This window comes from Hibiscus syriacus, unplaced genomic scaffold, assembly GCF_006381635.1.
Source record: "Hibiscus syriacus cultivar Baekdansim isolate YM2019G1 unplaced genomic scaffold, ASM638163v2 tig00110621_pilon, whole genome shotgun sequence".
NCBI classification, from domain to species: Eukaryota; Viridiplantae; Streptophyta; class Magnoliopsida; order Malvales; family Malvaceae; genus Hibiscus; species Hibiscus syriacus.
Genome location: NW_024062802.1, coordinates 459,203 through 485,984, shown reverse-complemented (window position 1 = coordinate 485,984; position 26,782 = coordinate 459,203). Strand labels below are relative to the sequence as shown.

Sequence of the window (26,782 nt, the reverse complement as noted above, 5' to 3'; positions counted from 1 at the left end):
TTTTATACATTTAATCCATCTACTTTTAATTCAACCAATTTAATCCATGTACTTATCCAAGTTGAAGTTTGATTGATACCACTTCTGATGAACTTCAATCGAGTTTAAATACGCGACATTTTAATCATTTAACTTAAAAATTAAAATTCCATGAAACTACATTTGATGAAGCAAGTAGAGAGTGGCGAGTGAACACCATAAATTTCATTAAATGTTCAAACCCAATCATTCTAGCAACTTGTATGAACAGAGTGTTCGGTTAACTATTTGTTTAACGTTCATTTATGTTCGTTTTAAACTAAACAAATTAGTAAAAACAAAAAAATTATGTTCATTTAATAAACAAAGAAACATGAATAAATGTGTATTCAGTTTGATTATGTTCACGAATAAACTCGTTTATAAACTTGTTAATAAGCACTAAACGAACAATAAATGAACGATAAACAAACATGTTCATGAACGCTAAATGAACACGCTCGCGAACATTAAACGAGCATGTTTGCAACAATAAATAAATGAATACGAACACTTTAAAAAATAAATAAACAAACACTAACATAACCGATTAATCTTTTAAGCTCGATTCATTACCCCTAAATAAAAGTCAAAAGGGAAAAGGGAAAAAAACAAATTGAAGGGTAAATATACTTTTCCATGTGCCCCAATGTTCACGGGTTCAGTCCAAAAATATTAAAGACACTCCCAATGCTCAATGCTCCCTGCAACTTGTTTAAGATACTCCATCACTTCCTCATATCACGTAAATAATTTACTATATGAACTAAATTATTCACTGATTAAAAGAATAATTATTATTTTTTAAAAAATTGATTTGAGCATCAAATACTACAATAGTGATTGAGTTTTTATTATCAAATAATTAAAGATCGTTAGAACATATATTATCCTTTATAATCACCTTAAATTAAAAAAACATATAAAATTATATAAAATAAATAAATAAATATATATCATTATGTAAATAACAAAATATAAATATGAAATATTTTAAATACGATTACAAGAGGGAAGGCTACTCTCCTCGGGTTCTCGCTCTAACACACATCCAGCCTTTAGTACACTAAAATTTGGTCCATTGTCTCATTTGCCTTAAGGTGATCTTCTTATAGATTTAGTAGGCCCTTCCCAATAAAATAAAGGGTAAACTATCAATTTGGCACCCATTATACTCTCACATTTATGTTTTACTCAAATGTTTTTTTCTAAAATCATACCTAATGTTACATTTTATTTCTATTTTGGTACTCCACTGTTAAATTTGACTATTGACTAAACAAAATGATGATATGGCATGGTATAATAACAATTTTAGTCCCAAAATTTACACATTCTATTTAATTTCAATAAATCTAAATTTATATTTAAAAATTCTATCAATTTGATCCTCATTTTAATTTGAAATAATTTAATAATAGTTTGTTTAACATTTTTTTAAGTATTGAGAATTTATTGAATTATTTTAAATTATGACCGATTTAATAGAATGTACAAGTTTTAAGACCAAAACAGTTATTATACCATGCCACATCGCTATTTATGTTAAACCAACAGCCAAGCTTAATGGTGGGGTACCAAAATAAAAATAAAATGTAATATTTAGTATAATTTTGAAGAAAATAAATGACTAAAACAAAAATATAAAAATAAGTGAGGTACCAAATAGGTACTTTATCCTACAAGAAAATTTATACTTGTAGAGAAAAATTACTTGAAAATGACCGGAAGCTTAGAAGGGACAGATATGAAGGTGTGAAAATGATCCAAGAAATGAAGGGTATCACAAGAAACTTGGGAGCCCCTTTCATGCAAATTGTTTTCTGACATCGACATAAATAAATTTACCATTAAACATAAAAAAATATTACCATTTTCAAATAAATCCCAACAATCAAGAGTAGAAAACTGTAAATAGGGACAAATTTAAAATCAACTCTTAAAAAATTAAATTACTTAATTAAAAAATATAATAATTTATTAAATATTTAAAATCTGATTACGAGAAACTTAAATTATCATCAAATCAAAAAAAAATTAAGAGATAAAATCTCTCGTGTCCACTTTGATTCCGTCATATGTTGATTAAATTCAAATCGAATCGTATTATACATTTGATTTTGATAGATGAATCTATCGACAAGAATTTTATATATATACATACCACTTAATCAACCCACAATGATAATATTAACTATTTTTATTTGTTTTTTATAATATGGAGTAAGAACAAAGTATTATATTTTGAAATATAACTCACAATTATTTGACATTAAACGCTCATAACCCTGATAATACTGATACTTAAGCCAAGAACGTCAATAAATAACAACAATTTTTTTACAACAAATATGTCTTAGATTTGTACAGTTTAACTGAATTTAAATGTAAATAAAATATTATATATTATGGAATTGTGAAAACATATGGTGACTGAAACTTGGAAAAGAGGGTAACGCATAAAGTTGCAAAACGGTCGTTAAAGCCTCCGGTGTCTTCATCAACAATGACAAATAGGGAAGGTTGTTCTTTCTGTCAAAAAAACTTTCAATTTTATTTATTTAATTTTTTTTTAAAAAAATTATCTTTCCCTCCTTCAAAGCTGCTTTTTTTTTTTTATTTAAGTTCATAACCGCTCAAGCTCCGCAAAACAAAAACTCAGGCTTTGCTTCTCTCATTGTCCAAAAAAAAACCCAGTTTTGTTTTTTGTTTACAAAGACCATGTTTTCGAAGGTGAACAGCGGTGTCATTTTGACGGAAGACAAAGGAAACGAACACTCAGCTTCATGGACCAGAACCAACGTTAACAACAACAACAACAACAATGGTGTTGTAATTGAAAACAAAGAAACTGTGGGTTCTTTATTTTCGCTCAAATCCATGTTAGATGACGAATGGTACGTTCCAAACAACAGTATCTTTCCACCGATTCTCCGGGACCATCAAAATAATCTCTTACTGCACCATCATCATCAGCAACAGCAACAGCAACATCATCCAGTGGATTCTACCTCTTCTTGTTCGCCATTTTCTTCTGTTTTCAACAATCTCGACCCGTCTCAGTTACAGTTCTTTTTGCAGCCAAAACCAGGTTTATCTTCGCTCCTCAATGTCGTTTCCAACAACCCTTTAGATCACGGGTTTGATTTCGGCGAAATCGGATTCCTTGACAACCAAGCAACAAACGCTAGTCCTTTGTTGAACAGGGAAAATTCTGGGGTTTTGGGTGGTTTCACTGACATAATCTCTGGCAATCAGATAGACACTGCTAATTCGGGTTCCGGGTTCACGGGTTTTCAAGGGTTCGTTGAGAATCCTGGGAATTCTCTGTTTTTAAGTAGGTCTAAATTGCTAAGGCCGCTGGATAGTTTTCCTTCTGTCGGAGCACAGCCGACTCTGTTCCAGAAAAGGGCGGCTTTGAGGAAGAATTTGGCTGATAATGGAGGGAATTATGGGGATTTGGGCGGAGGAAAGGTTAATGCTTCGAGTGGAACCGAGGGGGATAAAGGGAAGATAGAAATGAATAAAGTGAATGAGAAGAATAAAATTTGCATTAGAGATGAACTGGAAGATGTTAGCATTGATGGGTCAGTTTTGAATTATGATTCGGATGAGTTCACCGAGACTAACAAGGTTGAAGAAACTCTCAAAAATGGTGGGAGCACCTCGAATGCAAACAGTACAGTTACAGGAGGAGATCAAATTGGTAAAAGGAAAGGGCTTCCAGCTAAAAACTTGATGGCCGAGAGGCGCCGTCGGAAGAAACTCAATGATCGGCTTTACATGTTGCGATCAGTCGTTCCGAAGATCAGCAAAGTAAGATTGTCCTTTCACTTTAGTTATTGCTTGTTTTCATGGTGTGGTATTTGTGCATTATGTGAATGAATGGTATCTTTTGCTTTTACATATTGCGATCAGTCGTTCCGAAGATCAGCAAAATAAGATTGTCCTTTCACATTATCGATAATGTTGAGTTTCTGCAGTTCATTGATTGTTTGAAAGTATGATTTACGTGTTGCGGTTACTTGCAAAGGAAGAGTTTTGGAGTTTCATGTTCTCTCAGTTTTTGCTTCTTAGCAATGGTATAGTTTAACATTATCCTTTCTACTAATAGATGGATAGAGCTTCTATTCTAGGGGATGCCATAGAGTACCTAAAGGAACTTTTGCAAAGGATCAACGATCTGCATAACGAATTGGAGTCGAACCCCGGAAGTTCTTTGGTCACACCTACTACCAGTTTCCTTCCTTTGACGCCCACTCCAGCTACCCTTCCCTGTCATATCAAGGATGAACTTTGCCCTGGTTCGTTACTGAGTCCCAACGGGCAACCGACAAGGGTAAAATGTTGCTTCCGCCTTTCTCGTACTGTATGCCATTAGTTCATTATCGGTTCCAGAACACATAAAATGGAGTTTTGTGTGTGTGTGTGTATTATGCAGATTGAAGTGAGGCTGAGAGAAGGAAAAGCTGTGAACATTCACATGTTTTGTGGGCGCAGACCTGGTCTTTTGCTCTCCACAATGAGGGCTTTGGACAGCCTCGGGCTCGACATACAGCAAGCAGTCATTAGCTGTTTCAATGGCTTCGCCATGGATATCTTTCGAGCGGAGGTAACAATCTCTTCTCTGACCATGTATTCCTTCAACCGTTGTTACTCTGAATCTCCTTTTCCCTCGCATTACCGTATCCGGCAATCAATCCAATGTGTATTTAGACAGATACGGGGATATGGCTAATATGATACCCCAAGTCGCTTTAGTACATGGAAAAACCTTCTAAAAAATCGAACACATCCATATCTTATACTTGCACCTAACAGGCTCATAATCTTATGTTAGAGGATAACGACATGCATGATAATCGCCCAATAAAATTGACATACGTGGAAAATCATTTCGAGAAAAAAACACAGGCAAAAGAGGAAAAAATTCACTAATGTCAAGAGAAGAAGAATATCAGAGGAGTCCTACTTGATTACAAATGAAATTATATAAATATAAATTTACTTCCATATATTTTTTTTACTATTAATCTTTCCCAAATTTATATATTGATTAATTTGTCTCACTTTTAAATTTGAATGAAACTCTTACATCTTATCTCAATCTTTCATTTTTGATTTCATCTTCATTGATGTGTTCATATTTTGATCCAGCACTGCAAGGAAGAGCAGGACATCCATCCTGAGCAGATCAAAGCCGTGCTTTTGGATTCAGCTGGCTTCAACAACATGATTTAGGGTTCTTCAGCAGCTCTATCAGAACAATAACCAACAAGCAAATTGCAGTTTCTTTTTTCAAGTTTTACAAATTGAGAACAACATGAGAGGTTCTGCATTAATTTGGACTGGCGGCAAACTCGCCATTAACTGAATTTTTGAAAGAATTAACTTTTTAAGTTCTTTGAATGGATTTCTGGGTTTAATTATGATAAGCTTCTCATGACTGATGGCACTTGGAATATAGTTTGCAAAAACCAAGTCTCCCCACCCCATAGGATGGGCATGTAGTATCGTTGTTGCACCATGCTATTTTCACTTCTCAAAATTTGGTTGGTAATGGTTGGTATAATCATCTTCTTGCTTGAGAAATGATACTTTTGGTATAATCCAGGTTTCTATTTTGCATGCATGCATACACCATTGAAAGCTACTACTGTTATTTTTATTGGAATGAGAAATGAGGTTGTAGCCGCTTTAGATACTTTATTTTTTTTATTTGAATGGAAAATTGCTGTTAATAGTTCAAATAAATTAAGAAAGATGAACAGTTTTACACATATTTGCATAGTTTAATTTTGATAAAAATAAACTCAAAATTAAAAAAAACAATTTTTAGTTCTTTTAATTATTTAAACTTAATAAATTAAACTCTTAGTCAAACTCTGCATCAAAATCTTAAATTAACTCTAACAAATCAATAAAAAATTTAAGTCAAATTTTACAGGCGTAAATAAATGTCCAATGCATGGGGTCCTGGTTCGATGTAATTTGACGAGACTATGGGCACTGCACCTGACCACTCGGTTTAATGGAAGAGAAGATAATATTAATGTCTGAGTCGGACTATTATACATAATTTCCCAGTAGAAAGTAAACATTAACCTTAGAAAAATGAGATATTTTTTATTATTCAAACCCCAAGTCCCAACCCCACTAGTCGACCGGCCACCACAGATATAAGAATTCTTGTGGTCAAAAATGGGTTGCCGTGCTTACCAAGCAGTTTCCTCCATACAATGGATATGGCTAAAGAGCATTACTTGAAATGCACCAAATGTTTTTCACGATTTAAAAAAGTATGCTTTACTTGAAAAAGACGTTAGTAGAAATGGCTGTATTAACCTAATTTACATTCACAGCTTCAAAAAAATAAAATAGTTGGGTTCAAACATCTCTGTACAGAGGGTGGGGTTGCAAAATGCAAGGCTGGTGGTGCAGCAGTGCATGAAATTCAGATTCGGGTATACATATGAAAAATATTAAAATAAAAAACACCATATTGCTACTAACATATCCAAAATCGGATCATCGCATCAGAGCGGAATATATCGGATTACGAATTATGAGGCGAGCTTGATGCTAATATAGATTCACAAATCGGTTCCCAGCTTTAGTAACTTCATGTTCTTACCAGCAGGAATGTCACTATTGCAATCCATATTCCTCCACCAAAAACCTGAAACAATAAGAAACAAACAAGTTTACTATGTAGATCAATTTTAGACATCGTATTGAAAACAGGGTTATGATGCTTCGACATGACCATCACAAGAGTATACCATTAAGTGAATTTCATAAATTCTTAGCACTAGATGCTGACAGGCAATTCACTCCTTTTCCATCTCCACCTTCAGCAGCAATTGGATTGTCATCAAGCATTAAACTCAAGGACCCTGGCTTCATCTTCTGGACCTCCTCCCTTGTGTAGATACCAATCTTGCGAACCATGGCACAAAATTCCCTAATTCACAATCAAGAATTAGATGAAGTGTAAACCATCAAACACAAAATAGTGAAAAATGAAATAGAAAGATGATTCTATAAAACCCTTACTGCCAGGGATCATCGCCTACAAGCATCATATCACCCTCATTGTCAGTATAAACAACTAGCCAATTCTTTTGAGCTGCCATTAATTCGCCTCCAAATTCAAATATATGATCCAATTCAGCGATCAATTCTTCATAGTTCTTGATCTTAGTAAGGTCCACAGATCTACCAAGAGAATTCCCTTGCATGAGAACCTAAAAATAAAAAAATTGAGCAAGTCCCCGTATATTTTATAACTGCAAGTTTGAAAAATCAAGAACGAGAAAAAGAACCTTAGTACAACTCCTAGTTGAAGCAGTAGATGAAACATTCTCCCTTGTATGGGGCTGACCCAGATGAAATATTCTCTCCTGCTCATTTAAAGCAGAATTATCGCCGGACAACTGCGAGACCTTTGACTTTTTAGAGTTTTGATCAGATTCAAATGCATGAACTTGGTGCAATGCTGCTTGCACATGACCCACAGGCTTATTGAACGCACTAAAATGAGAGACTGCTGAATCTGAGGCACTAGAATTACTTATGAGAGGAATACCGAAGAGCTTGCAGTTTCCTTCTCTAGACTTTCCGTTCTTATGCTCTTGAACCAGCGATGTTTTAGGCATCAAGCCTCTTGCATGGACCGAATTCTCATAATGAGATGAGGTTGGGGGAGGCATCAACCAATTACCATGCGAGTGCTCAATCCTACGACCTTCAATTACAGGGTAGTCATGAAAACCACCAGATCTACCATTTCCTCGTGACTGGTAAGGCACATAGGAACCTTGCAAAGGAGGGCTTGCACTAGTGTCAGCTAACTTGAGTGAGAGACCAGAGTGCGAGAGGGACCAAGAGCCAAGCTTACCATCTTGATCTAGTAAATGATTTCTCATTGAATTACCATCTATTAAAGATTGATCAATCAAGGACGGACGACATACACGAGATGAATCAGCATTTGACCCAAAACCAGAGAGCATATCTGTGTATGTTGGTTCATGCCTCCCAGAGGACATCCAATTCTCTGACCCAAATTTTCTTTCACCATCATTCTTATCATCATCTGCTGAAGGTGGCCACATGACTGACTTTTCAGCAGTGTCAGACTCATTACTCTCAGCAAATGTTCCTCTCAAGGTCGGGAATTCTTGACCTTGCAAGACTCTAGAAAACGCACTGGTTGGTAAAGGGTCTACAGTAACCTTAGATGAACCTAAAAACAAACTAGGTCAATAGATCTTTCCCAGATGAGCTATTACGTGGAAAAACATGAAAATATATTACAAATCGGTCACATGAGACAACACCTATCAGGCTATCACCTACCTTCCCTAGTAAGCATGGACGAATCGGGGGGCAGGGATACGACAACAGATCGAGGCCTCTTTGGCCTCTGCATTGAAAGGGGATTCATGGCAGGAGGAGCCAAAGCGTGTTCAATTTTCCAAGGAGAAACTCTCTCTGGACGAGGTATGGCAGATGTTTCGTCCCATCGCACCTAAAAGCGATTAAAACATTGTGAAATAATTCCCACGACTTGAAAATTCTAAAATTTCTTTAATCATTCTTAAAAAATATCACACAATGGTCAAACTAAATAAGTCTACCTTGAGGCATCTCCATTTGGAATCTTGCCACCTTTGTGGATCAGAATCTTCAATTCCAACTATCGTCCCAGTAAACCTGCAGTACAGAAATTTGAAATACATAATCTCGGCTAGTTTTCACATCATGTCAGAAATACCCTTAAACAATAAAATACTAGAAACTTAATGAAAAATTGTTTTGAAACAGCCAGATAAGGAAGATAGGTCCCATACCTCTGCTCAGGAGATTCTTCACCTTCAAATCTCATTTTAAACCTCATCCCTATCGAGTAATTGTTCTTCACAGATTCCATGTACTGATCAAATGGAACAATAAATTCGGCTGGACTTGTCCTATAAGAGACAAGAAACTGAAATTAATTCCTTAAACAGAAATGTCACTTGAACTTTTATCACCCGGTGATCTATTTCGAGAAATTAAACATTTCATGCATGTAAAAATAATTCAGCTTGTAAAAATGGTAGATTGATCTACAAACCTAGGTTTGTAATACACAGTGAATATGGTTCTTGTTGAGAAGGCATGCCATGCTGTAGCTAGCACACCAAGATGCATGCTATGACTTGATATTACGGACGAAGGAACATTCCCATGCTGTCTCAATGCTCGTCGTACACCAACCCGTAGCTCTCCATTCTCACCTCTGGAAAATACACATGCCATTTTCACGTTTAAGCCCTTAAGCTCAAGAAAAGAATTCAATGGTAAAACACCATATTTCAAAGCACATTTGAGGAAAACAGAAAAACCTTAAAAATATAAACGCATCCCCAGCAACAAGCTTCTTGGAGCTAACGAAAACACTCCAACCACTTTGAAGCAAGTGCCTTCGTGGCTGACCTGGTATAATCACAGTAGAACCAAACTGTAAACAAAGGGATTTTTACATGCAAATTGCAGCTTATTTTGTAAAAACAAAAAACAAAGGCCAGAACTTGTGAGCGTATTTTATAACCAAACTCCTTGAATTCCATGGCGCATTAACTATAAGCATGAAAACCAATTAAGCTTAAAGCATTACCCCTGAATATATGACGGAATCGCCACTCATTTCCATGCAAATCCTTAGTAACCAACTCCTGTGTTGGAGGTTGCAGAGACATGTCCTAAAGAACAAACCCAAAAGAATCACAACCAAATCATCATAACAACATAAAGGAAACAGAAACAGGAACTAGACATAAGCAACAGACAGACACAAACCAGTGGTGGAAGACATTCATCTGCATGCCGCCTGAGCACCGAGAACCCACCATGTGTGCTCGTATCTGAGGCAGTCAGGGTCTTGCAAAAGGAATGCACTTGGAACCGTGGGGGTTCAGGAATGGGAGGTTCCTTGTCCACCATGTTCTCATCTTGCTAGAAACATCAGATGAAGCAAAGAACAAAAAAATTGAAACTCAACTCTTCCTCAACTCAGAACCTAAAGCACCAAAAAGAAAACAGACTACAAACTTACAATGGGTTCAGGAAGTAAAGTCACTTGTGCGAAAACCTCATCTGTATCCGGTTCAGCCTAACAACAAAAGGTTATTCATCTCATTAGTAAACCAAATCCCAAAAGAAGAAAAATACAAATAGCCATAAAAGAGGTGAAAGGTACCTTTAACTGCACGTTAATCACACGACAAAGGATCTTTGATGGAAGATCATACAGTGGCATCTGTTGGTCTGATGCCTGATTAGTAGATGCCTCAACCTGATTCACCATAAACACTAACGTTAGGAAGCAAATTAAAAACAAACCCCGAAATGGAAGATAATTTCTCGATGTGATCTTGAGGAATAAGAAAACGGAAGACAAAAATGAAGAAGAGAAACCTGTTCTATGTGACCTTGAGGGAAGTAGAACACGCGCTCTCCTTCGCGGGGGACCGTCACCAGAGGTCCAGCACATGCATTCCATAGTTCCGTATACAACGCCGTTTCAGGGTCTATGTTCCCACATACGAAACCAAATAAATATTATAACGGCAGTCGACAAAAAAAAACCCAGAAAAAAGAGAAAGAACTCGAGATCAACAATAATGGAGAAAAGGAAATCCGGAACCGGAAGTTAAAAGGAAGAAAGGGGTCATACCTCTGACGGCAGCTGAACGAGCACAATGACCATTCTGCCTCTCCATGGCGTTCTTATCATCATTTTGCTCATTATATCCAGAAGAAAAATTCTCTATACCGTTTACACAATTTCCTTTTATTGATACTTCCGACGTAGTCATTTTTTTCCCAAAAGCTTTCAGCTCAGATCTCTCATTTGATGCACTCTAAAGCTCCTCAATCGACAACTAAAAACCATAAACCCAATTTCCACACAATCTACCAGCAACACCGTCGTTAAAACACTAGCTTCACCTTTTCACCACACGAAATCAACACTCTTTCTCTGAAACTTTGATCAACAGCTTGATGAAATTTAATCACCACAAGCCTGTATTTCTCTCAGTTCATCAAGCAACCTTCGCGATTTAAGCACCAATCAATCAAAATCCACTTTTTTATCTATAGTCGCTTTCACTCTTCCGTTTCTGAAAAACAAAAAAAAAACCTCAGCCTCTCTATATTCTTCCCTTCCACCTTCAACTGCAGCAGAAAATGAAAAATCAAAGCTTCTAAACACCCAAAACCCCAAAACAAAAGGAAAACAAATCTTTTTTACTTCCTTTCTATCTCTATCTTTCCCTCGTTTCTGTCTGTGTCGAATGAGGGGTCGAGAGACTTAACCAAGGGTGAGTCCGAACTGTGGAAGAGAAGAGAAAGGGCAATCATTTAAACCAGGGTCAAATTTTAACCCAACTGAAAAACTGACAACCGGCGTTAACCAGTCTGGCTCTCTCTTGTAGTACCGGATACTCCCGGTGATCTTATAGAGGTAGGGATCGAGGGGACCAGATTACTAGTGGAGAGGGGCCGGCAGATTAAGATTAAAATAATAAAGGTAAACTAGATAAATGACCATTAATGTTTGAATAATTTTTTGTTTTCCCATTAAAGTTTTTAAAGTTATAAATGGGACATTTACATTATCAATTTCTAACTAATCGGACGCTCGTTGTTAACAATCGTTACTTGGGGTGATGGAATGCTAATATGGCGTGTTAAACTGGTGACTTGACATCATTTTACCACATAACACAGTCGCGTATATCGGGTTTGACTCCCCAAAACTGTTGATCATCCCTAAAATTGACTCTTTCAATTCCGCTATCGTCGTTAAGCTTAAAGATGTTGCTAACCACAGTCGCATGGCTCAATGAGGAAAACATGTTTGATCCTTTACAATCATGGTGGTTAATTTCAACCTATTAGTGGATCTTTTCGAAATATATATAATCTTATCCATGTAGATATGTGTTGTTGAATATGTGTACTTTAGAAAAACTTGTCTCCCATATATATATATATATATTACAGGATGGAAAAAGGTTACGGTCTCTTAGAAAGGAGAAGATTCAAACTGTGGCTTATGTCTTGCTGAGTTGTGGAAAAAATTTGTTATAGAGGAGACCGCCAAGAGCAAGTAAAATGACACCACATGTGCTGTTGAGTTGGAGAAACTACTGGAGCCAAGTGTTATCCAGTGAGGTTGACAAGGACAAGTTTGATGATGTTAATACTTGTGATCCGATCCGAATTGTTGTAGCCGTAGTATCTGTGATGTTTAAGAAGATGGATAAATCAAATGACAGCCAGAAATTTAAGTGTAGATCAATAATGTTCAACTTGAAGGATCTAAATAGGAAGGTTATTCTGAGAGAAGTGAAACCATAAAGACTCCCAAAGAAGGCAACATGAAAATAATGAAATCAAATAAAAAGCTTTATTTAATTGTGAGCGCGCGAGGTGTTGCACCAAAGGCCACGACATATCAATTTAAGTGTGGTCTTTATGGTCAACGTAAGACCACTTACTACTAAACGCAGACAATGAGTGTAGAGGAATCCCTCCTCCGCTGACGAGTAATCTAAATCCAATGTTGCCTCCATCTTCTTATTCTTCTTTGTTGGAGTTCATGGCCTTGGGATGGTGATGGTTCAGGTTCTCCTCGTTTGAAACATCAAGTGGACAGTGCTTCTGTTTGGGCTTCCAGCTTTCTTTCAGTAGCACCACACTAACAGGTATTAAGAATAATTAATTTGTTATAAATCGATAATATTAATGATTAATTTATTATTTTAAAATTTTAATTAAAAAATAAAAATAAAAAATTACTCAAATATTAGTCATTATTCATATAATTTACAGTATAATAATTAATTTTGAATTAAATGACAAAAAAAATATGTGGGTTAATTAAATAAATGCGGTTTTCCCTTTGTTTTTTCCGTGGCTTTCCGTCACGTCGGGGATAGTAGGGTAGGGAGTTGGGGTTTAACGGCGTTTGTCCTGATGTTAAAGTTGTTCTGTTTTTACGGGGGGGATCGGGGGTTTGTCGTGCTATTAACGGGCAGCTTTGGGTGGATGTGAAACTGAAAATGGGTTGAAGAGATAATGCTAAGCTAGCTTGGGTAGGGCCTAGTGCTTTCAGGTAGGGCTAGGTGTGCGTAGTTAACACCCTCCCGTGCACTTTAGTAGGTTCTGCTTTCTTGCCTTTTTCTCTACCGTGCGCAACTGAAAGCGGGATATTTTATCAAATATCTTCTAATAGGATGAATCTACATTAAATGTCTAAACATATCACTAATGTGACATATGAAATATATCAATAATTAATTTTTTATTAAGTAAATATTAAAGAATTCAAACATCACTCCATGATTAATTTATTTTAAGAATTTAATTTTAATTATAATTAGATTAATTATGAACTACTCCTTGAATTTTTAATATGAGTAAACTATACGTATAGTACAAAGTTATGACTTTTGTTCGTTTTAATATTTATATATTTAGTACCGAAGATATTACTTTTGTTCCGTTTTAGTACTTAATTTTTTTTTCAAAAAGTTTAGGTTTTAATTTGATATCTCACCGTTAAAAATTTAACGACAATGTTGATATGGCATGACATGTCAATTTTTATTATATTTTTAATTTTCACGTCATGTTTCTCTTTCTCTGTTAAAAATCATTCTTGCTCCGAGCATGAATTAAATCTTATACTCTACAGCATAAGATGTAAGACATTCAACCATTGAGCTAAGCTAGTCATTTAGATTAATTTCGTTATATTTTGTATTTAACTTCTATAATGTTATCACCACAAAATAATTATTTTACTACGATTATAAGATTAAAATTAGGATATTTTAAATTAATGACCAAAAGTTTAGTCACTCAATTATAGTGTGAATATATTTTTATTATATTGAACTTTAGTATTATTATTATATGAATGCTTAATGTAAAAATATGTAATCAAACTATACCTAAAGTTAATTTTAGGTGCCTAATGAATTTTTCAGTAAAAATATATGTCTAACGTTTTCAACGTTATACTTTTAGGTGTCTAGACCATTAACATCGTTAAGTTCAATTGTTAAGTGATTGTATTAGACATATAAAAAAATTAAATAATTTTTTCAATTTTTATAATCCCGAAACATGTCATTTAGCGGTAAAAGCACCTAAAAGTGTAACGTTGAAAACGTTAGAATTTATTTTTAAGAAAAAAATAAGCACATAAAATTAACTATGGATATCATTTAGATATTTATTTTTTACATTAAGACGAAAGAATAAATTTTAATTTTATTTGTAAACAATAAATAAATAAATAAATAATCATATTTTTTTATAAAATTCATACTAAATCATTCTAAAAAATATTAATGATATTATAAAAATATTTAAAATGATTATTTAATTTTTAAAATCATATCATTTATTTGCTTATTTTAAATAATATTAACTATTTCGATAGTTTACGCTCATGATACCGATGTCGACAATATACAGCCATGGATAGATATAATCGATAATGTTTAAGTTTCTGCAGTTCATTGATTGTTTAAAAGTATGATTTACGTGATGCGGTTGCTTGCGAAGGAAGAGTTTTGGAGTTTCATGTTCTCTCAGTTTTTTGCTTCTTAGCAATGGTATAGTTTAACATTATCCTTTCTACTAATAGATGGATAGAGCTTCTATTCTAGGGATGCCGTTGGGTACCTAAAGGAACTTCTGCAAAGGATCAATAATCTGCATAACGAGTAGGAGTCGGACTCCCAAGCTCTGGGATCACACCTACAACCAGTTTCCATCCAATGACGCCCACTCCGACTACCTTGTCCTGTCATATCAAGGAAGAAATTTGCCCTAATTCGTTACGGAGTCCCACGGCAAGGGCAACATGTTGCTTCCGCCTTTCTCGTACTGTATGCCATCAGTTCATTATCAGTTCCAGAACACATAAAGCTCCATTTAATGTGTGTGTATATGTATGTTGGTTGAAGTGAGGCTGAGAGAAGGAAAAGGTGTGAACATCCACATGTTTTGTGGGCGAACAGTCTAACACCTGGTACTTTTGCACTCCACAATGAGGGATTTGTACAACCTCGGGCCCGACATCCAGCAAGTAGTCATTAGCTGTTTCAATGGCTTCTCCAAGGATATCTTTCGAGCTGAGGTAATCTCTGACCATGTATTGCTTCAACCAACATTGCTCCAACTCTCTTTTTCCCTCACGTGCGTATTTAGACATAGATAAATTGATATAACTAATATGATACCCCGGGTCTCTTGAGTACATGAAAAAACCTTCTGAACAATCTAACACATCCATATCTGATACTTTCCCCTAGCAGGCTAATAATCTTATTTCAATCTCCCATTCTTTATTTCTTCATTTTCATTGATGTGTTCATATTTTTATCCAGCAACGCAGGGGCAGGACATCCATCCCGAGTAAATCAAAGCCGTACTTTCGGTTTCAGTAGGTTTCAACATGATTTAGGGTTCTTCAGCAACTCTATCTGAACAATAACCAAGCAAATTGCAGTTTCTTTTTCAAGTTTTACAAGTTGAAAACATGAGAGTTCCTACATTAATTTGGGATCGGTAGGAAACTAGACCTTAACTGAGTTTTTGAAAGAATAAACATTTGTTTCAGCATTTTTGAAGTTCTTTGAATGGATTTCAAGGTTTAATTGTGATAAGCTTCTCATGACTGATGGCACATTGAACAAAGTTTGAATAAACTCAGTCCCCCCACCCCACAGTCCATAGTCAACGAGCTGGTCAGTTTCTCTGTAAACAAACACTTAAAGTTCGCAAATTGTTGGGGTTTGATTCGGGTAAAACTCAAATTCCGATTTTTAACGATTTTAATATGATAGAGCATATTATTTCCTTCATCAGAGAACTTAGAATTTTATGAGACAATACATGTGAGACTATTAAAGATAGCGCTCAAAAACTTCAGAACACCTTATGAAAGCTGTACATCCATGTTATAAGGATGGGCGCGTAGTATCATTGTTGCACCATGCAATTTTCAGTTCTGAAAGCCTCAACATTTGGTCGGTTGATGTTTTAGTCAAAAATGGATCTGGCTAAAAAGCATTACTTGAAATGCACCAAATGTTATCCACGATTTAAAAAAACATGCTTTACTTGAAAAGACATCAGTATTAACCTAATTACATACACAGCAAAAAAAAAGGTTCAAACATCTGTACAGAGGGTGGTGCAGCAGTGCATGAAATTAAGATTCGGGTATACATGTGAAAATATTAAAATAAAAAACACCAAATTGCTACTAACATATCCAAAATTAGATCATGGCATCAGTGCGAAATATATCGGATTACGATTTATGAGGTGAACTTTATGCTAATATACTCACAAATCAGTTCCCAGCTTTATAGTAAGTTCATGTTCTTACAAGCAGGAATGTCACTATTGCACTCCAGATTCGTCCATCAAAAACCTGAAACAAGAAGAAACAAACAATTTTACTACGTAGATTGATTTTAGACATCATATTGAAAACAAGTTTATGATATTGCGACATGACCATATGAAGAGTACCAATAAGTGAATTTCATAAATTCTTAGCTCTAGATGCTGACAGGCAATTCACTCCTTTGCCATCTCCACCTTCAGCAGCAACTGGATTGTTATCAACCATTAAACTCAAGGGCCCTGGCTTCATCTTCTGGACCTCTTCCCTTGTGTATATACCGATCTTGCAAACCATGGCACAAAATTCCCTAATTCACATGCAAGAATTGGATGAAGTGTAAACCATATAACACAAAATAGTGAAAAATGAAATAGAAAGATGATTCTAGAAAACCCTTACTGCCAGGGATCATCGCCAACAAGCATCATATCACCCTCATTGTCAGTATAAACAACTAGCCAATTTTTTTGAGGTGGCATTAATTCGCCTCCAAATTCAAATATATGATCCAATTCAACGATCAATTCCTCATAGTTCTTGATCTTAGTAAGGTCCACAGATCTACCAAGAGAATTCCCTTGCATGAGAACCTGATAACAAAAACTAAAAAAAATTGAGCAAGTCCATCGTATATTTTATAACTGCAAGCTTGAAAAATCAAGAACGAGAAAAAGAACCTTAGTACAACTCCTAGTTGAAGCAGTAGATGAAACATTCTCCCTTGTATGGGGCTGACCCAGGTGAAATATTCTCTCCTGCTCATTAAAAGCAGAATTATCTTCGGAGAACTTTGACTTTTCAGACTTTTGATCAGATTCAAATGAATGAACTTGGTGCAATGCTGCTTGCACATGACCCACAGGCTTATTGAACACACTAACATGAGAGACTGATGGATCTGAGCCACTAGAATTACTTATGAGAGGAATACCGAAGAGCTTGCAGTTTCCTTCTCTGGACTTTCCGTTCTTATGCTCTTGAACCAGCAATGTTTTGGGCATCAAGCCTCTTGCATGGACCGAATTCTCGTAATGAGATGAGGTTAGGGGAGGCATCAACCAATTACCATGTGAGTGCTCAATCCTACGACCTTCAAGTACAGGGTAGTCACGAAAACCACCAAATCTACCATTTCCTCGTGACTGAGAAGGCACATCGGAACCTTGCAAAGGGGGGCTTGCACTAGTGTCAGCTAACTTGAGTGAGAGACCAGAGTGCGAGAGGGACCAAGAGCCAAGCTTAGCATCTTGATCTAATAACTGATTTCTCATTGAATTACCAGCTATTAAAGATTGATCGATCAAGGACGGACGACATACACGAGATGAATCAGCATTTGACCCAAAACCAGAGAGCAGATCTGTGTATGTTGGTTCATGCCTCCCAGAGGACATCCAATTCTGTGACCCAAAATTTCTTTCATCGGGGACATCATTCTCCTCATCATCTGCTGAAGGTGGCCACATCATCGACTTTTCAGCAGTGTCAGAATCATTACTCTCAGCAAATGTTCCTCTCAAGGTCGGAAATTCTTGACCTTGCAAGACCCTTGAAAACGCACTGGCTGGTAAAGGGTCTACAGTAACCTTAGATGAACCTAAAAACAAACTTGGTCAATAGATCTTTCCCAGATGAGCTATTACGTGGAAAACATGAAAATATATTACAAATCTGTCACATGAGACAGCACCTAACAGGCTATCACCTACCTTCCTTAGCAAGCACCAAATAATCGGGGGACAGGGATACGGCAACAGATCGAGGCCTCTTTGGCCTCTGCACTGAAAGGGGATTCAGGGCAGGAGGAGCCAGAGCTTGTTCAATTTTCCAAGGAGAAACTCTCTCTGGACGAGGTATGGAAGATATTTCGTCCCATCGCACCTACAAGCGATTAAAACATTGTGAATAATTCCCATGACTTGAAAATTCTATAATTTCTTTAATTATTCTTAACAAATATTAAACAATGGTCAAACCAAATAAGTCTACCTTGAGGCATCTCCATTTGGAATCTTGCCACCTTTGTGGATCAGAATCTTCAATTCCAACTATCGTCCCAGTAAACCTGCAGAACAGAAATTTGAAATACATACTCGGCTAGTTTTCGCATCATGTTGGAACGCATACCCTTAAACAATAAAATACTAGAAACTTAATGAAAAATTGTTTTGAAACAGCCATATAAGGAAGATAGGTCCCATACCTCTGCTCAGGAGATTCTTCACCTTCAAATCTCATTTTGAACCTCATCCCTATCGAGTAATTGTTCTTTACAGATTCCATGTACTGATCAAATGGAACAATAAATTCGGCTGGACTTGTCCTATAAGAGACAAGAAACTGAAATTAATTCCTTAAACAGAAACGTCACTTTAACTTTTATCACCCGATAATCTATTTTGAGAAATTAAACATGTCATGCAAGTAAAAATAACTCGGCTTGAAAAAATGGTAGATTGATCTACAAACCTAGGTTTGTAATACACAGTGAATATGGTTCTTGTTGAGAAGGCATGCCATGCTGTAGCTAGCACACCAAGATGCATGCTATGACTTGATATTACGGACGAAGGAACATTCCCATGCTGTCTCAATGCTCGTCGTACACCAACCCGTAGCTCTTCATTCTCACCTCTAGAAAATATACATGCATTTTCACGTTTAAGCCCTCAAGCTCAAGCAAAAAATTCAATGCTAAAACGCCATATTTCAAAGCACATTTGAGGAAAAAAGAAAAACCTTAAAAATATAAACGCATCCCCAGCAATAAGCTTCTTGGAGCTAACGAAAACACTCCAACCACTTTGAAGCAAGTGTCTTCGTGGCTGACCTGGTATTATCATAGTAGAACCAAACAGTAAAGAAAGGGATTTTTACAAGCAAATTGCAGCTTATTTTGTAAAAAAGAAAAAACAAAGGCCAGAACTTGTGAGCATATTTTAAAACCAAACTCCTTGAATTCCATGGCGCATTAACTATAAGCATGAAAACCAATTAGGCTTATGGCATTACCCCTGAAGATATGACGGAATCGCCACTCATTTCCATGCAAATCCTTAGTAACCAACTCCTGTGTTGGAGGTTGCAGAGACATGTCCTGTTAAAGAAAAAACCCAAAAGAATCACAACCAAATCATCATAATAAAAGAAAAGGAAACAAAAACAGGAACTAGACATAAGCAACAGACAGACACAAACCAATGGTGGAAGGCATTCATCTGCATGCCGCCTGAGAACCGAAAACCCACCGTGGGTGCTCGTATCTGAGGCAGTCAGGGTCTTGCAAAAGGAATGCACTTGGAACCGTGGGGGTTCAGGAATGGGAGGTTCCTTGTTCATTATGTTCTCATCTTGCTAGAAACATCAGATGAAGCAAAGAACAAAACATTAGAAACTCAACTCTTCCTCAACTCAGAACCTAAAGCCCCAAAAAGAAAAACAGAGTCCAAACTTACAGTAGGTTCAGGAAGTAAAGTTACTTGTGCAAAAACCTCATCTGTATCCGGTTCAGCCTAACAACAAAAGGTTATTCATCTCATTAGTAAACCAAATCCGAGAAAAAAATAGAAACATGCATAAAGGAGGTGAAAGGTACCTTTAATTGAACGTTAATCACACGACAAAGGATCTTTGATGGAAGATCATACAGTGGCATCTGTTGGTCTGATGCCTGATTAGTAGATGCCTCAACCTGATTCACCAGAAACACTAACGTTAGGAAGCAAATTAAAAAAACAAACCCCGAAATGGAAGATAACTTCTCAATGTGATCTTGAGGAAGAAGAAAACAGGAGACAAAAAAGTAAAAGAGAAACCTGTTCTATGTGACCTTGAGGGAAGTAGAACACGCGATCTCCTTCGCGAGAGACCGTCACCAGAGGTCCAGCACATGCATTCCATAGCTCCTTATACAACGCCGTTTCAGGGTCTATGTTCCCACATACGAATCCAAATAAATATTAAAAAGGCAGTCGACAAAAACCCCAGAAAAAGGATAAATAACTCGAGATTAACAATTATGGATAAAAGGAAAGCCGGAACCGGAAGTTGAAAGGAAGAAAGGGGTCATACCTCTGACGGCAGCTGAACGAGCACAATGACCATTCTGCCTCTCCATGGCGTTCCTATCATCATTTTGCTCATTGTAACCAGAAGAAAAATTCTCTCTTCCGTTTACACAATTTCCTTTTGTTGATACTTCCGAAATAGTCATTTTTTCCCAAAAGCTTTCAGCTCAGATCTCTCATTTGATACACTCTAAAGCTCCTCAATCGACAACTAAAAACCATAACTCCAATTTCCACACAATCTACCAGCAACACCGTCGTTAAATCACTAGTTTCACCTTTTCACCACACGAAATCAACACCTTGACGAAATTTAATCACCACAAGCCTGTATTTCTCTCAGTTCATCAAGCAATCTTCGCGATTTCAGCACCAATCAATCAAAATCCACTTTTTTATCTATAGTCGCTTTCACTCTTCCATTTCTGAAAAACAAAAAAACCTAAGCCTCTCTATATTCTTCTCTTCCACCTTCAACTGCAGCAGAAGATGAAAAATCAAAGCTTGTAAACAACACCCAAAAACAAAAGGAAAACAAATCTTTTTTACTTCCTTTCTTTGTCTATCTTTCCCTCGTCTCTGTCTGTGTCGAATGAGGGGTAGAGAGACTTAACCAAAGGTTGAGTCAGAACTTTGGAAGAGAAAGGGCAATCATTTAAACCAGGGTCAAATTTTAACCCAACAGAAAAACCGACAACCGGCGTTAACCGGTCTGGCTCTATGTTGTGGTACCGGATACTTCCTGTGAGCTTATAGTGGTAGGGATCGAGGGGACCAGATACTAGTGCAGAGGTGCAGGCAGATTAAGATTAATAATATTGAATTAAATTACAAAAAAAAACTCTCTGGGTTAATTAAATAAAGGCGGCTTTCCCTTTGTTTTTCCCGTGCCTTTCCGTCACGTCGGGGATTTTAGGATAGTTTAACGGCGTTTTCCTGACGTTAAAGTTGTTTTGTTTTTACGGGTGGAAATTGGGGGTTTTCGTGCAGCTTTGGGTGGATATGAAACTGAAAATGGTTTGAGAAGATAATGCTAATCTAGCTTTGGTAGGGGCTAGGGTTTATGGTAGGGCCAGGTGTGCGTAGTTAAAAACCTCTCGTGCACTTCAGCAGGTTCTGCCTTTTTCTCTACAGTACGCACCTAAAAAGGGATGTTTTACAAAATATCTCGTAGTATGAGATCGGTTTAATTTGATCAAATTTTTTATTTATGATAACTTAGTTTGATTTTTAATTACCTCATATTAGTTTTTAATTTTGATTTTTAATTTTTAAAATTTGTATTCATACTACCGTCAACTATTATTAAAACATCCATAGTAATAAAATCAGGTCGGGCTCTGTTGTAAAACAAAGTATTGAAGTAATTCAAGAAGTGTTATTCACGTATTTTTTCATAATGCACTACATTGTATATATATACAGCATGTTGAAACAGATTAGTATTAGCAGCTGAGTTTGTGAGTTTGTTAAGTTTGTTAAGTCTAGTAACTAATCATGATGAGCTGGATAACCAACTATGCTGTGTTGGCAACTTCTAGAATATGTTCAACATCCTCCCCTGCTGCTTCAATTCTTCAACATCCTTCCTGCTGCTCCAAGCTTTCAAACGGTAACACTCCCAGCCTTTGCCGAAACTCAGCAAAACGATCTTTTGGCAGAGCCTTGGTTAGCCCATCAGCCACCTGGTGTGCAGTAGGCACATAATTGACCTTCAACTTCCCAGCTGCAACCTTTTCTCTAACGAAATGAACGTCGAGTTCAACGTGTTTAGTTTTTGAATGATACACAGGATTTTCACTCATTGCAATTGCACTTGAGTTATCGCACCAAATAACAGGTGAGGCTCCCATTCGAACACCCATATCTGCTAACAACGCATCCAACCAAGTTACATCTGATGCAACGTCTGCTAAGCTTCGATACTCGGCTTCAGTGGTGGACCTTGACACCGTTTTCTGTTTTCTTGAACTCCACATGACAAGATTCCCACCTAGATACACACACAACATCCAGATATCGAGCGTCGGTCATCTATACTACCTCCCCAATCAGCATCTGCAAATGCTGTAAGTTGAATTGGCTCATTACTTGGAGAAAACACTAGACCATAGTCAAGAGTCCCTCGAAGGTATCGTAGAATCCGTTTTGCTGCAACAAAGTGTTGTTCCCGGGGTGCATGCATGAATTGAGCCAACTTGTTCACACTAAATTCAATATCCGGCCTTGTATGACACGCATACAAGAGTAATCCCACCAGGCTTCGATACTCTTTTGCATCGTTCATCTCATCACCCGAATCTTTGAAAAACTTCAGTGAAGAAATCATAGGCGTAGGATTTGAAGTAGTTGTATCCATTCGCATCTTGGTTAACAACTCCATGATGTATTTCTTTTGGCTAAGGAAAATAGCACCACCTGTATGCTTAACTTCAACGCCAAGAAAATAGTTCAACTGGCCAAGATCTTTGAGGAAAAACTTCTTCCCCAGCAAGACAACTACCTTTTCAATCTCATCCTTTGAGCAGCCAGTGATGATTATATCATCGACATAAACCAGAATGTACATCACTTGCCCTTCTTCTTGCTTAATAAACAGTGAGTTGTCAGCTTGTGAGCTCTTAAAACCGATGCTAATCACATAATTCCTCAATTTTGCAAACCAGTTACGCGGGGCTTGGCGAAGACCATACAAAGCTTTATGTAGCTTGCAGACTAACTGAGAACCATCTGGAGCTACCTTCTCAAAGCCTTGAGGTTGCCGCATAAATACATCCTCATGAAGCTCACCATTCAAAAAGGCATTATTCACATCAACTTGCCTCATCTCCCAATTGTTCTGAACTGCAAGTGCTAACATGACATTAACGGTAGAGGTTTTAACCACTGGGCTAAAAGTTTCCTGAAAATCCTGTCCAGGAACTTGTGTGAATCCCTTGGCCACAAGTCTGGCCTTGTATCTCTGCACCGATCCATCTGCATTCTTCTTTACTCGAAAGATCCACTTGCACCCCACTATAGACCGCCCTTCAGGTAACCTAACAAGGGACCACGTGTTGTTTCTTTCTAATGCTTCATACTCCTCATTAACTGCTGTCTTCCACTGAGGAGACTGCAACGCCTCATATATCGAGCTTGGTTCCTTATCAGCCTCGACATGAGCTATGGAATAGAGCTTTGGTTTGAATATCCCACATTTGCTCCTGGTCATCATAGGATGTCGAGTAACTGGAGCAGCTGCTGACTGTGCTTCATCAATCGTGTTTTGCATCACTCCTTGCAACTCACCTTGAGTTAAACTAGTGTCCTTAGATAATTGATTGATAATCTCTTGTTCAACTTCATTCGAGTGCTCCACACTGTCTCTAGTTGGATCCATAGTAGGACTAGAACTAGACGTTTGTTGTCCTACATCTGAAGACATTGTAGCAGGTTGTACAGGCACGATGGGTGGTTGTTCTTGACTTTCGTGTGGCACACCTACTCTCATGCAAACTCTACCTGCTCCATTAACCACAGGCAGCTGCATGGTCAACTTTGTAAGGTTGTGACCATTGTTTTGAATATCTTGTTTACCTGCAAAAAGAAAAAACTGTTCATCAAAAATGACATGTCTCGAGATGTAAATCCTCCCATCAGACGCCATGCACTGATATCCTTTATGTTGTGTGCTATATCCAAGGAAGGTGCACGGTTGTGATCTATAACTCAGTTTATGACCTTGATAAGCTCGAAGATGGGGAAAGCACCTACACCCGAATACTTTTAAAAAACCATAATCTGGTAATTTGTTATACAACTCCTCAAATGGTGACTTTCCTTGCAAAACTCGTGTGGGAAGGCGATTGATTAGATGAACTGCAGTGCTTACTGCATATGACCAAAATCTAAACGGCAAGGATGCTTGAGCCATCAAGACAAGGGCCAATTCAACGATGTGGCGGTGTTTCCTTTCGACCACTCCGTTCTGTTCTGAAGTATGTGGGCAAGACAACCGATGATGAACACCCAGCTTTGTCAACAGTGAAGATATAGGACGATACTCACCTCCCCAATCTGTTTGCACTTCTTTAATCACAACACCAAACTGTGTTTTGACCATTTCATGAAACGACTGATAAGCATGTAAGGCTTGATTCTTAGTTTTCAACAAGTATACCCAGCAATATCTCGTGTGTGCATCAACAAACGAAACATAATAGTAAAAGCTGTTTGAAACAATATGCGAGGGCCCCCACAGATCCGAGAATACAAGCTGGAAGGGATTTGTATAAACTGTAGAGGATTCATTGAAGGGAATCTTATGGCTTTTTCCCATTTTACATGCAACACATATCACCATTTACAGTACTCTCAGTAGTAGGGAAAACAATTCCAATGTGTTTACAAGCTTTCACAAGTGATGCATGAGCTGGATGCCCAAGTCTCATGTGCCACAAAGTATAAGAACTTTTCACATCACTTGAAACTTTATTAACTACATTTGCTTCTAAATCGTTTGCACCATTATGTTGATCATCCACTGTGGTAACAAACTGATACAGTCCACCACTCTCTTGTCCTTGCAACAGAACAACATCCGTTTCTTCATCTTTAACAAGACACTCCTTTGCATGAAACTCAAAATAGACACCATTGTCTCTAGCAAACTTTGAGACAGAGAGTAAGTTTTTAGTAACTGATGGAACATGTAACAAGTTATGAATAAACAAAGCTCGATTCTTAGCATTGAGAATCACAGTTCCAGTTTTACTAATGTTTAAAGCTTGACCATTACCCACGACCAGCTTACCTGGACCAGTGTAGTCCGAGCCATCGATTACTTTAGAAGCCTCGGGGGTGACATGATGTGTGGCTCCCGAGTCTACAATCCACATGTCTGAGTTTGGAGAGACCATATGAACTTGAGGACGCGCATTGTTATTGTATGAATTAGTCACCTCACACGAGTTAATATCTACAGCATTAGATTCGTCTTTTTGAGCTAACACTCCTGGAAAATTCTGATCAAATCGATGCCAACATCTGTCCACTGAGTGACCAGTTTTGCCACATAGTTGACATTGAAGCCTAGTACGTCCTCGACCACGAGCTCCCGTTCGTGCACCAGATCTGCCACTCGAACTATAAGGTCGATTGTACTGACCATGGCCTTGATTGTTGCTCTGCACACGAGCAACATTTGCACTCATGGAAACTTGAGTTTGAAGCTGAAAATTCTTAAGTTGTGCCTCGGCATCAACTAGCACAGACTTTACTCCATCAAGAGAGAAAGCTTCTTTGCTCGCCGTTATAACCGCCATAAACGGTTGATAATCATACGGTAAGCCATTCAATATAGTGGCTATTTGTTCCAAATCTGAAATCGCACTTCCACACGCAGCTAGTGCATCACAAACTTCTTTGATCTGTGTAAGATACGATCGCATACTCTCATCACCTTTTTTAATCGACCTCAACTTGCAGTGGAGACTCATTACCGTCGTTGTGGATCGATTGGCAAAAAACTTGAGAACCGTTGACCATACATCCGCGGCCGTTTCTGCACCAACGAACTGAGGCAAAATGTGATCGCTGATTGTTGATAATAGCCAGGAGGCTAAGGCACTATCCTGTGCTACAAAGATCTCGTAATCTTCATTAACTTCTAGTGTGCCATCTCCGGACTGAATCTGCGCCGGCGGAGGTTTAAGATCCCCAGTGAGCAACCGTTCCAGGCGATGACTTCTTACTGTTAAAAGAACTTGTTGTTTCCATAACAGGTAATTCATTTCATTGAGCACAATATTAACTTTCTTGTTGGTGAACAAGCGACTGTGTCTCGATGACTCTCCAAGATCAAGGCTGTGTACAACATCCTCATCAGCCATGGACGAAACACTAGTTGAGAAAGAAGAAGACGAACTTTGCAGAAATTATCAGAGAAGCAACGGAGGGAAGAAGCCTCCAAGATCAATGGCGAAAGATACCATGTTGTAAAACAAAGTATTGAAGTAATTCAAGAAGTGTTATTCACGTATTTTTTCATAATGCACTACATTGTATATATATACAGCATGTTGAAACAGATTAGTATTAGCAGCTGAGTTTGTGAGTTTGTTAAGTTTGTTAAGTCTAGTAACTAATCATGCTGAGCTGGATAACCAACTATGCTGTGTTGGCAACTTCTAGAATATGTTCAACAGGCTCAATACATGTATCAAATGTACCT

The 26,782-nt window shown here is 37.3% G+C and overlaps 3 protein-coding genes and 1 pseudogene across 3 annotated transcripts; 2 read left to right on the top strand and 2 right to left on the bottom strand.

Annotated features, from left to right (window-relative positions):
- The first annotated feature begins 2,706 nt into the window (after positions 1-2,706).
- On the top strand, positions 2,707-16,043 carry LOC120136228 (transcription factor ICE1-like). Its single transcript, XM_039152331.1, has 6 exons — positions 2,707-3,834; positions 4,133-4,357; positions 4,460-4,630; positions 5,176-5,324; positions 5,445-5,481; positions 15,970-16,043. The coding sequence occupies exons 1-4, from the start codon at positions 2,740-2,742 to the stop codon at positions 5,257-5,259; spliced, it is 1,575 nt and encodes a 524-aa protein (XP_039008262.1). The 5' UTR covers positions 2,707-2,739; the 3' UTR covers positions 5,260-5,324; positions 5,445-5,481; positions 15,970-16,043.
- On the bottom strand, positions 6,333-11,321 carry LOC120136223 (auxin response factor 2-like). Its single transcript, XM_039152327.1, has 14 exons — positions 10,742-11,321; positions 10,483-10,595; positions 10,265-10,360; positions 10,121-10,177; positions 9,865-10,020; positions 9,683-9,767; positions 9,411-9,501; positions 9,140-9,304; positions 8,874-8,993; positions 8,661-8,736; positions 8,380-8,551; positions 7,344-8,266; positions 7,075-7,265; positions 6,333-6,982 (listed from the first exon to the last, which is right to left on the bottom strand). The coding sequence occupies exons 1-14, from the start codon at positions 10,881-10,883 to the stop codon at positions 6,814-6,816; spliced, it is 2,556 nt and encodes an 851-aa protein (XP_039008258.1). The 5' UTR covers positions 10,884-11,321; the 3' UTR covers positions 6,333-6,813.
- On the top strand, positions 14,732-15,615 carry LOC120136230 (annotated as a pseudogene).
- Positions 16,044-16,304: 261 nt separating the features above from the next.
- LOC120136224 (auxin response factor 2-like) lies at positions 16,305-21,149 on the bottom strand. Its single transcript, XM_039152328.1, has 15 exons — positions 20,576-21,149; positions 20,320-20,432; positions 20,100-20,195; positions 19,960-20,016; positions 19,703-19,858; positions 19,517-19,601; positions 19,244-19,334; positions 18,974-19,138; positions 18,708-18,827; positions 18,494-18,569; positions 18,214-18,385; positions 17,182-18,101; positions 16,904-17,094; positions 16,630-16,811; positions 16,305-16,528 (listed from the first exon to the last, which is right to left on the bottom strand). Exons 1-14 carry the CDS (start codon positions 20,715-20,717, stop codon positions 16,643-16,645), a joined length of 2,553 nt encoding a protein of 850 aa, XP_039008259.1. The 5' UTR covers positions 20,718-21,149; the 3' UTR covers positions 16,305-16,528; positions 16,630-16,642.
- Positions 21,150-26,782: the final 5,633 nt, after the last annotated feature.

Excerpts from the sequence above, each read along its gene's own strand:
- LOC120136228 (XM_039152331.1), top strand. The coding sequence starts at position 2,740 with ATGTTTTCGAAGGTGAACAGCGGTGTCATTTTGACGGAAGACAAAGGA. Across the intron at positions 3,835-4,132 it reads TCGTTCCGAAGATCAGCAAA|ATGGATAGAGCTTCTATTCT; the intron begins GTAAGATTGTCC and ends TTCTACTAATAG. Across the intron at positions 4,631-5,175 it reads TGGATATCTTTCGAGCGGAG|CACTGCAAGGAAGAGCAGGA; the intron begins GTAACAATCTCT and ends ATTTTGATCCAG.
- LOC120136223 (XM_039152327.1), bottom strand. The coding sequence starts at position 10,883 with ATGACTACGTCGGAAGTATCAATAAAAGGAAATTGTGTAAACGGTATA. Across the intron at positions 10,361-10,482 it reads CTCAAGGTCACATAGAACAG|GTTGAGGCATCTACTAATCA; the intron begins GTTTCTCTTCTT and ends ATGGTGAATCAG. Across the intron at positions 8,552-8,660 it reads CCAAATGGAGATGCCTCAAG|GTGCGATGGGACGAAACATC; the intron begins GTAGACTTATTT and ends AATCGCTTTTAG.
- LOC120136224 (XM_039152328.1), bottom strand. The coding sequence starts at position 20,717 with ATGACTATTTCGGAAGTATCAACAAAAGGAAATTGTGTAAACGGAAGA. Across the intron at positions 20,017-20,099 it reads TGATTAACGTTCAATTAAAG|GCTGAACCGGATACAGATGA; the intron begins GTACCTTTCACC and ends TTTTGTTGTTAG. Across the intron at positions 19,139-19,243 it reads GATGCGTTTATATTTTTAAG|AGGTGAGAATGAAGAGCTAC; the intron begins GTTTTTCTTTTT and ends TATATTTTCTAG.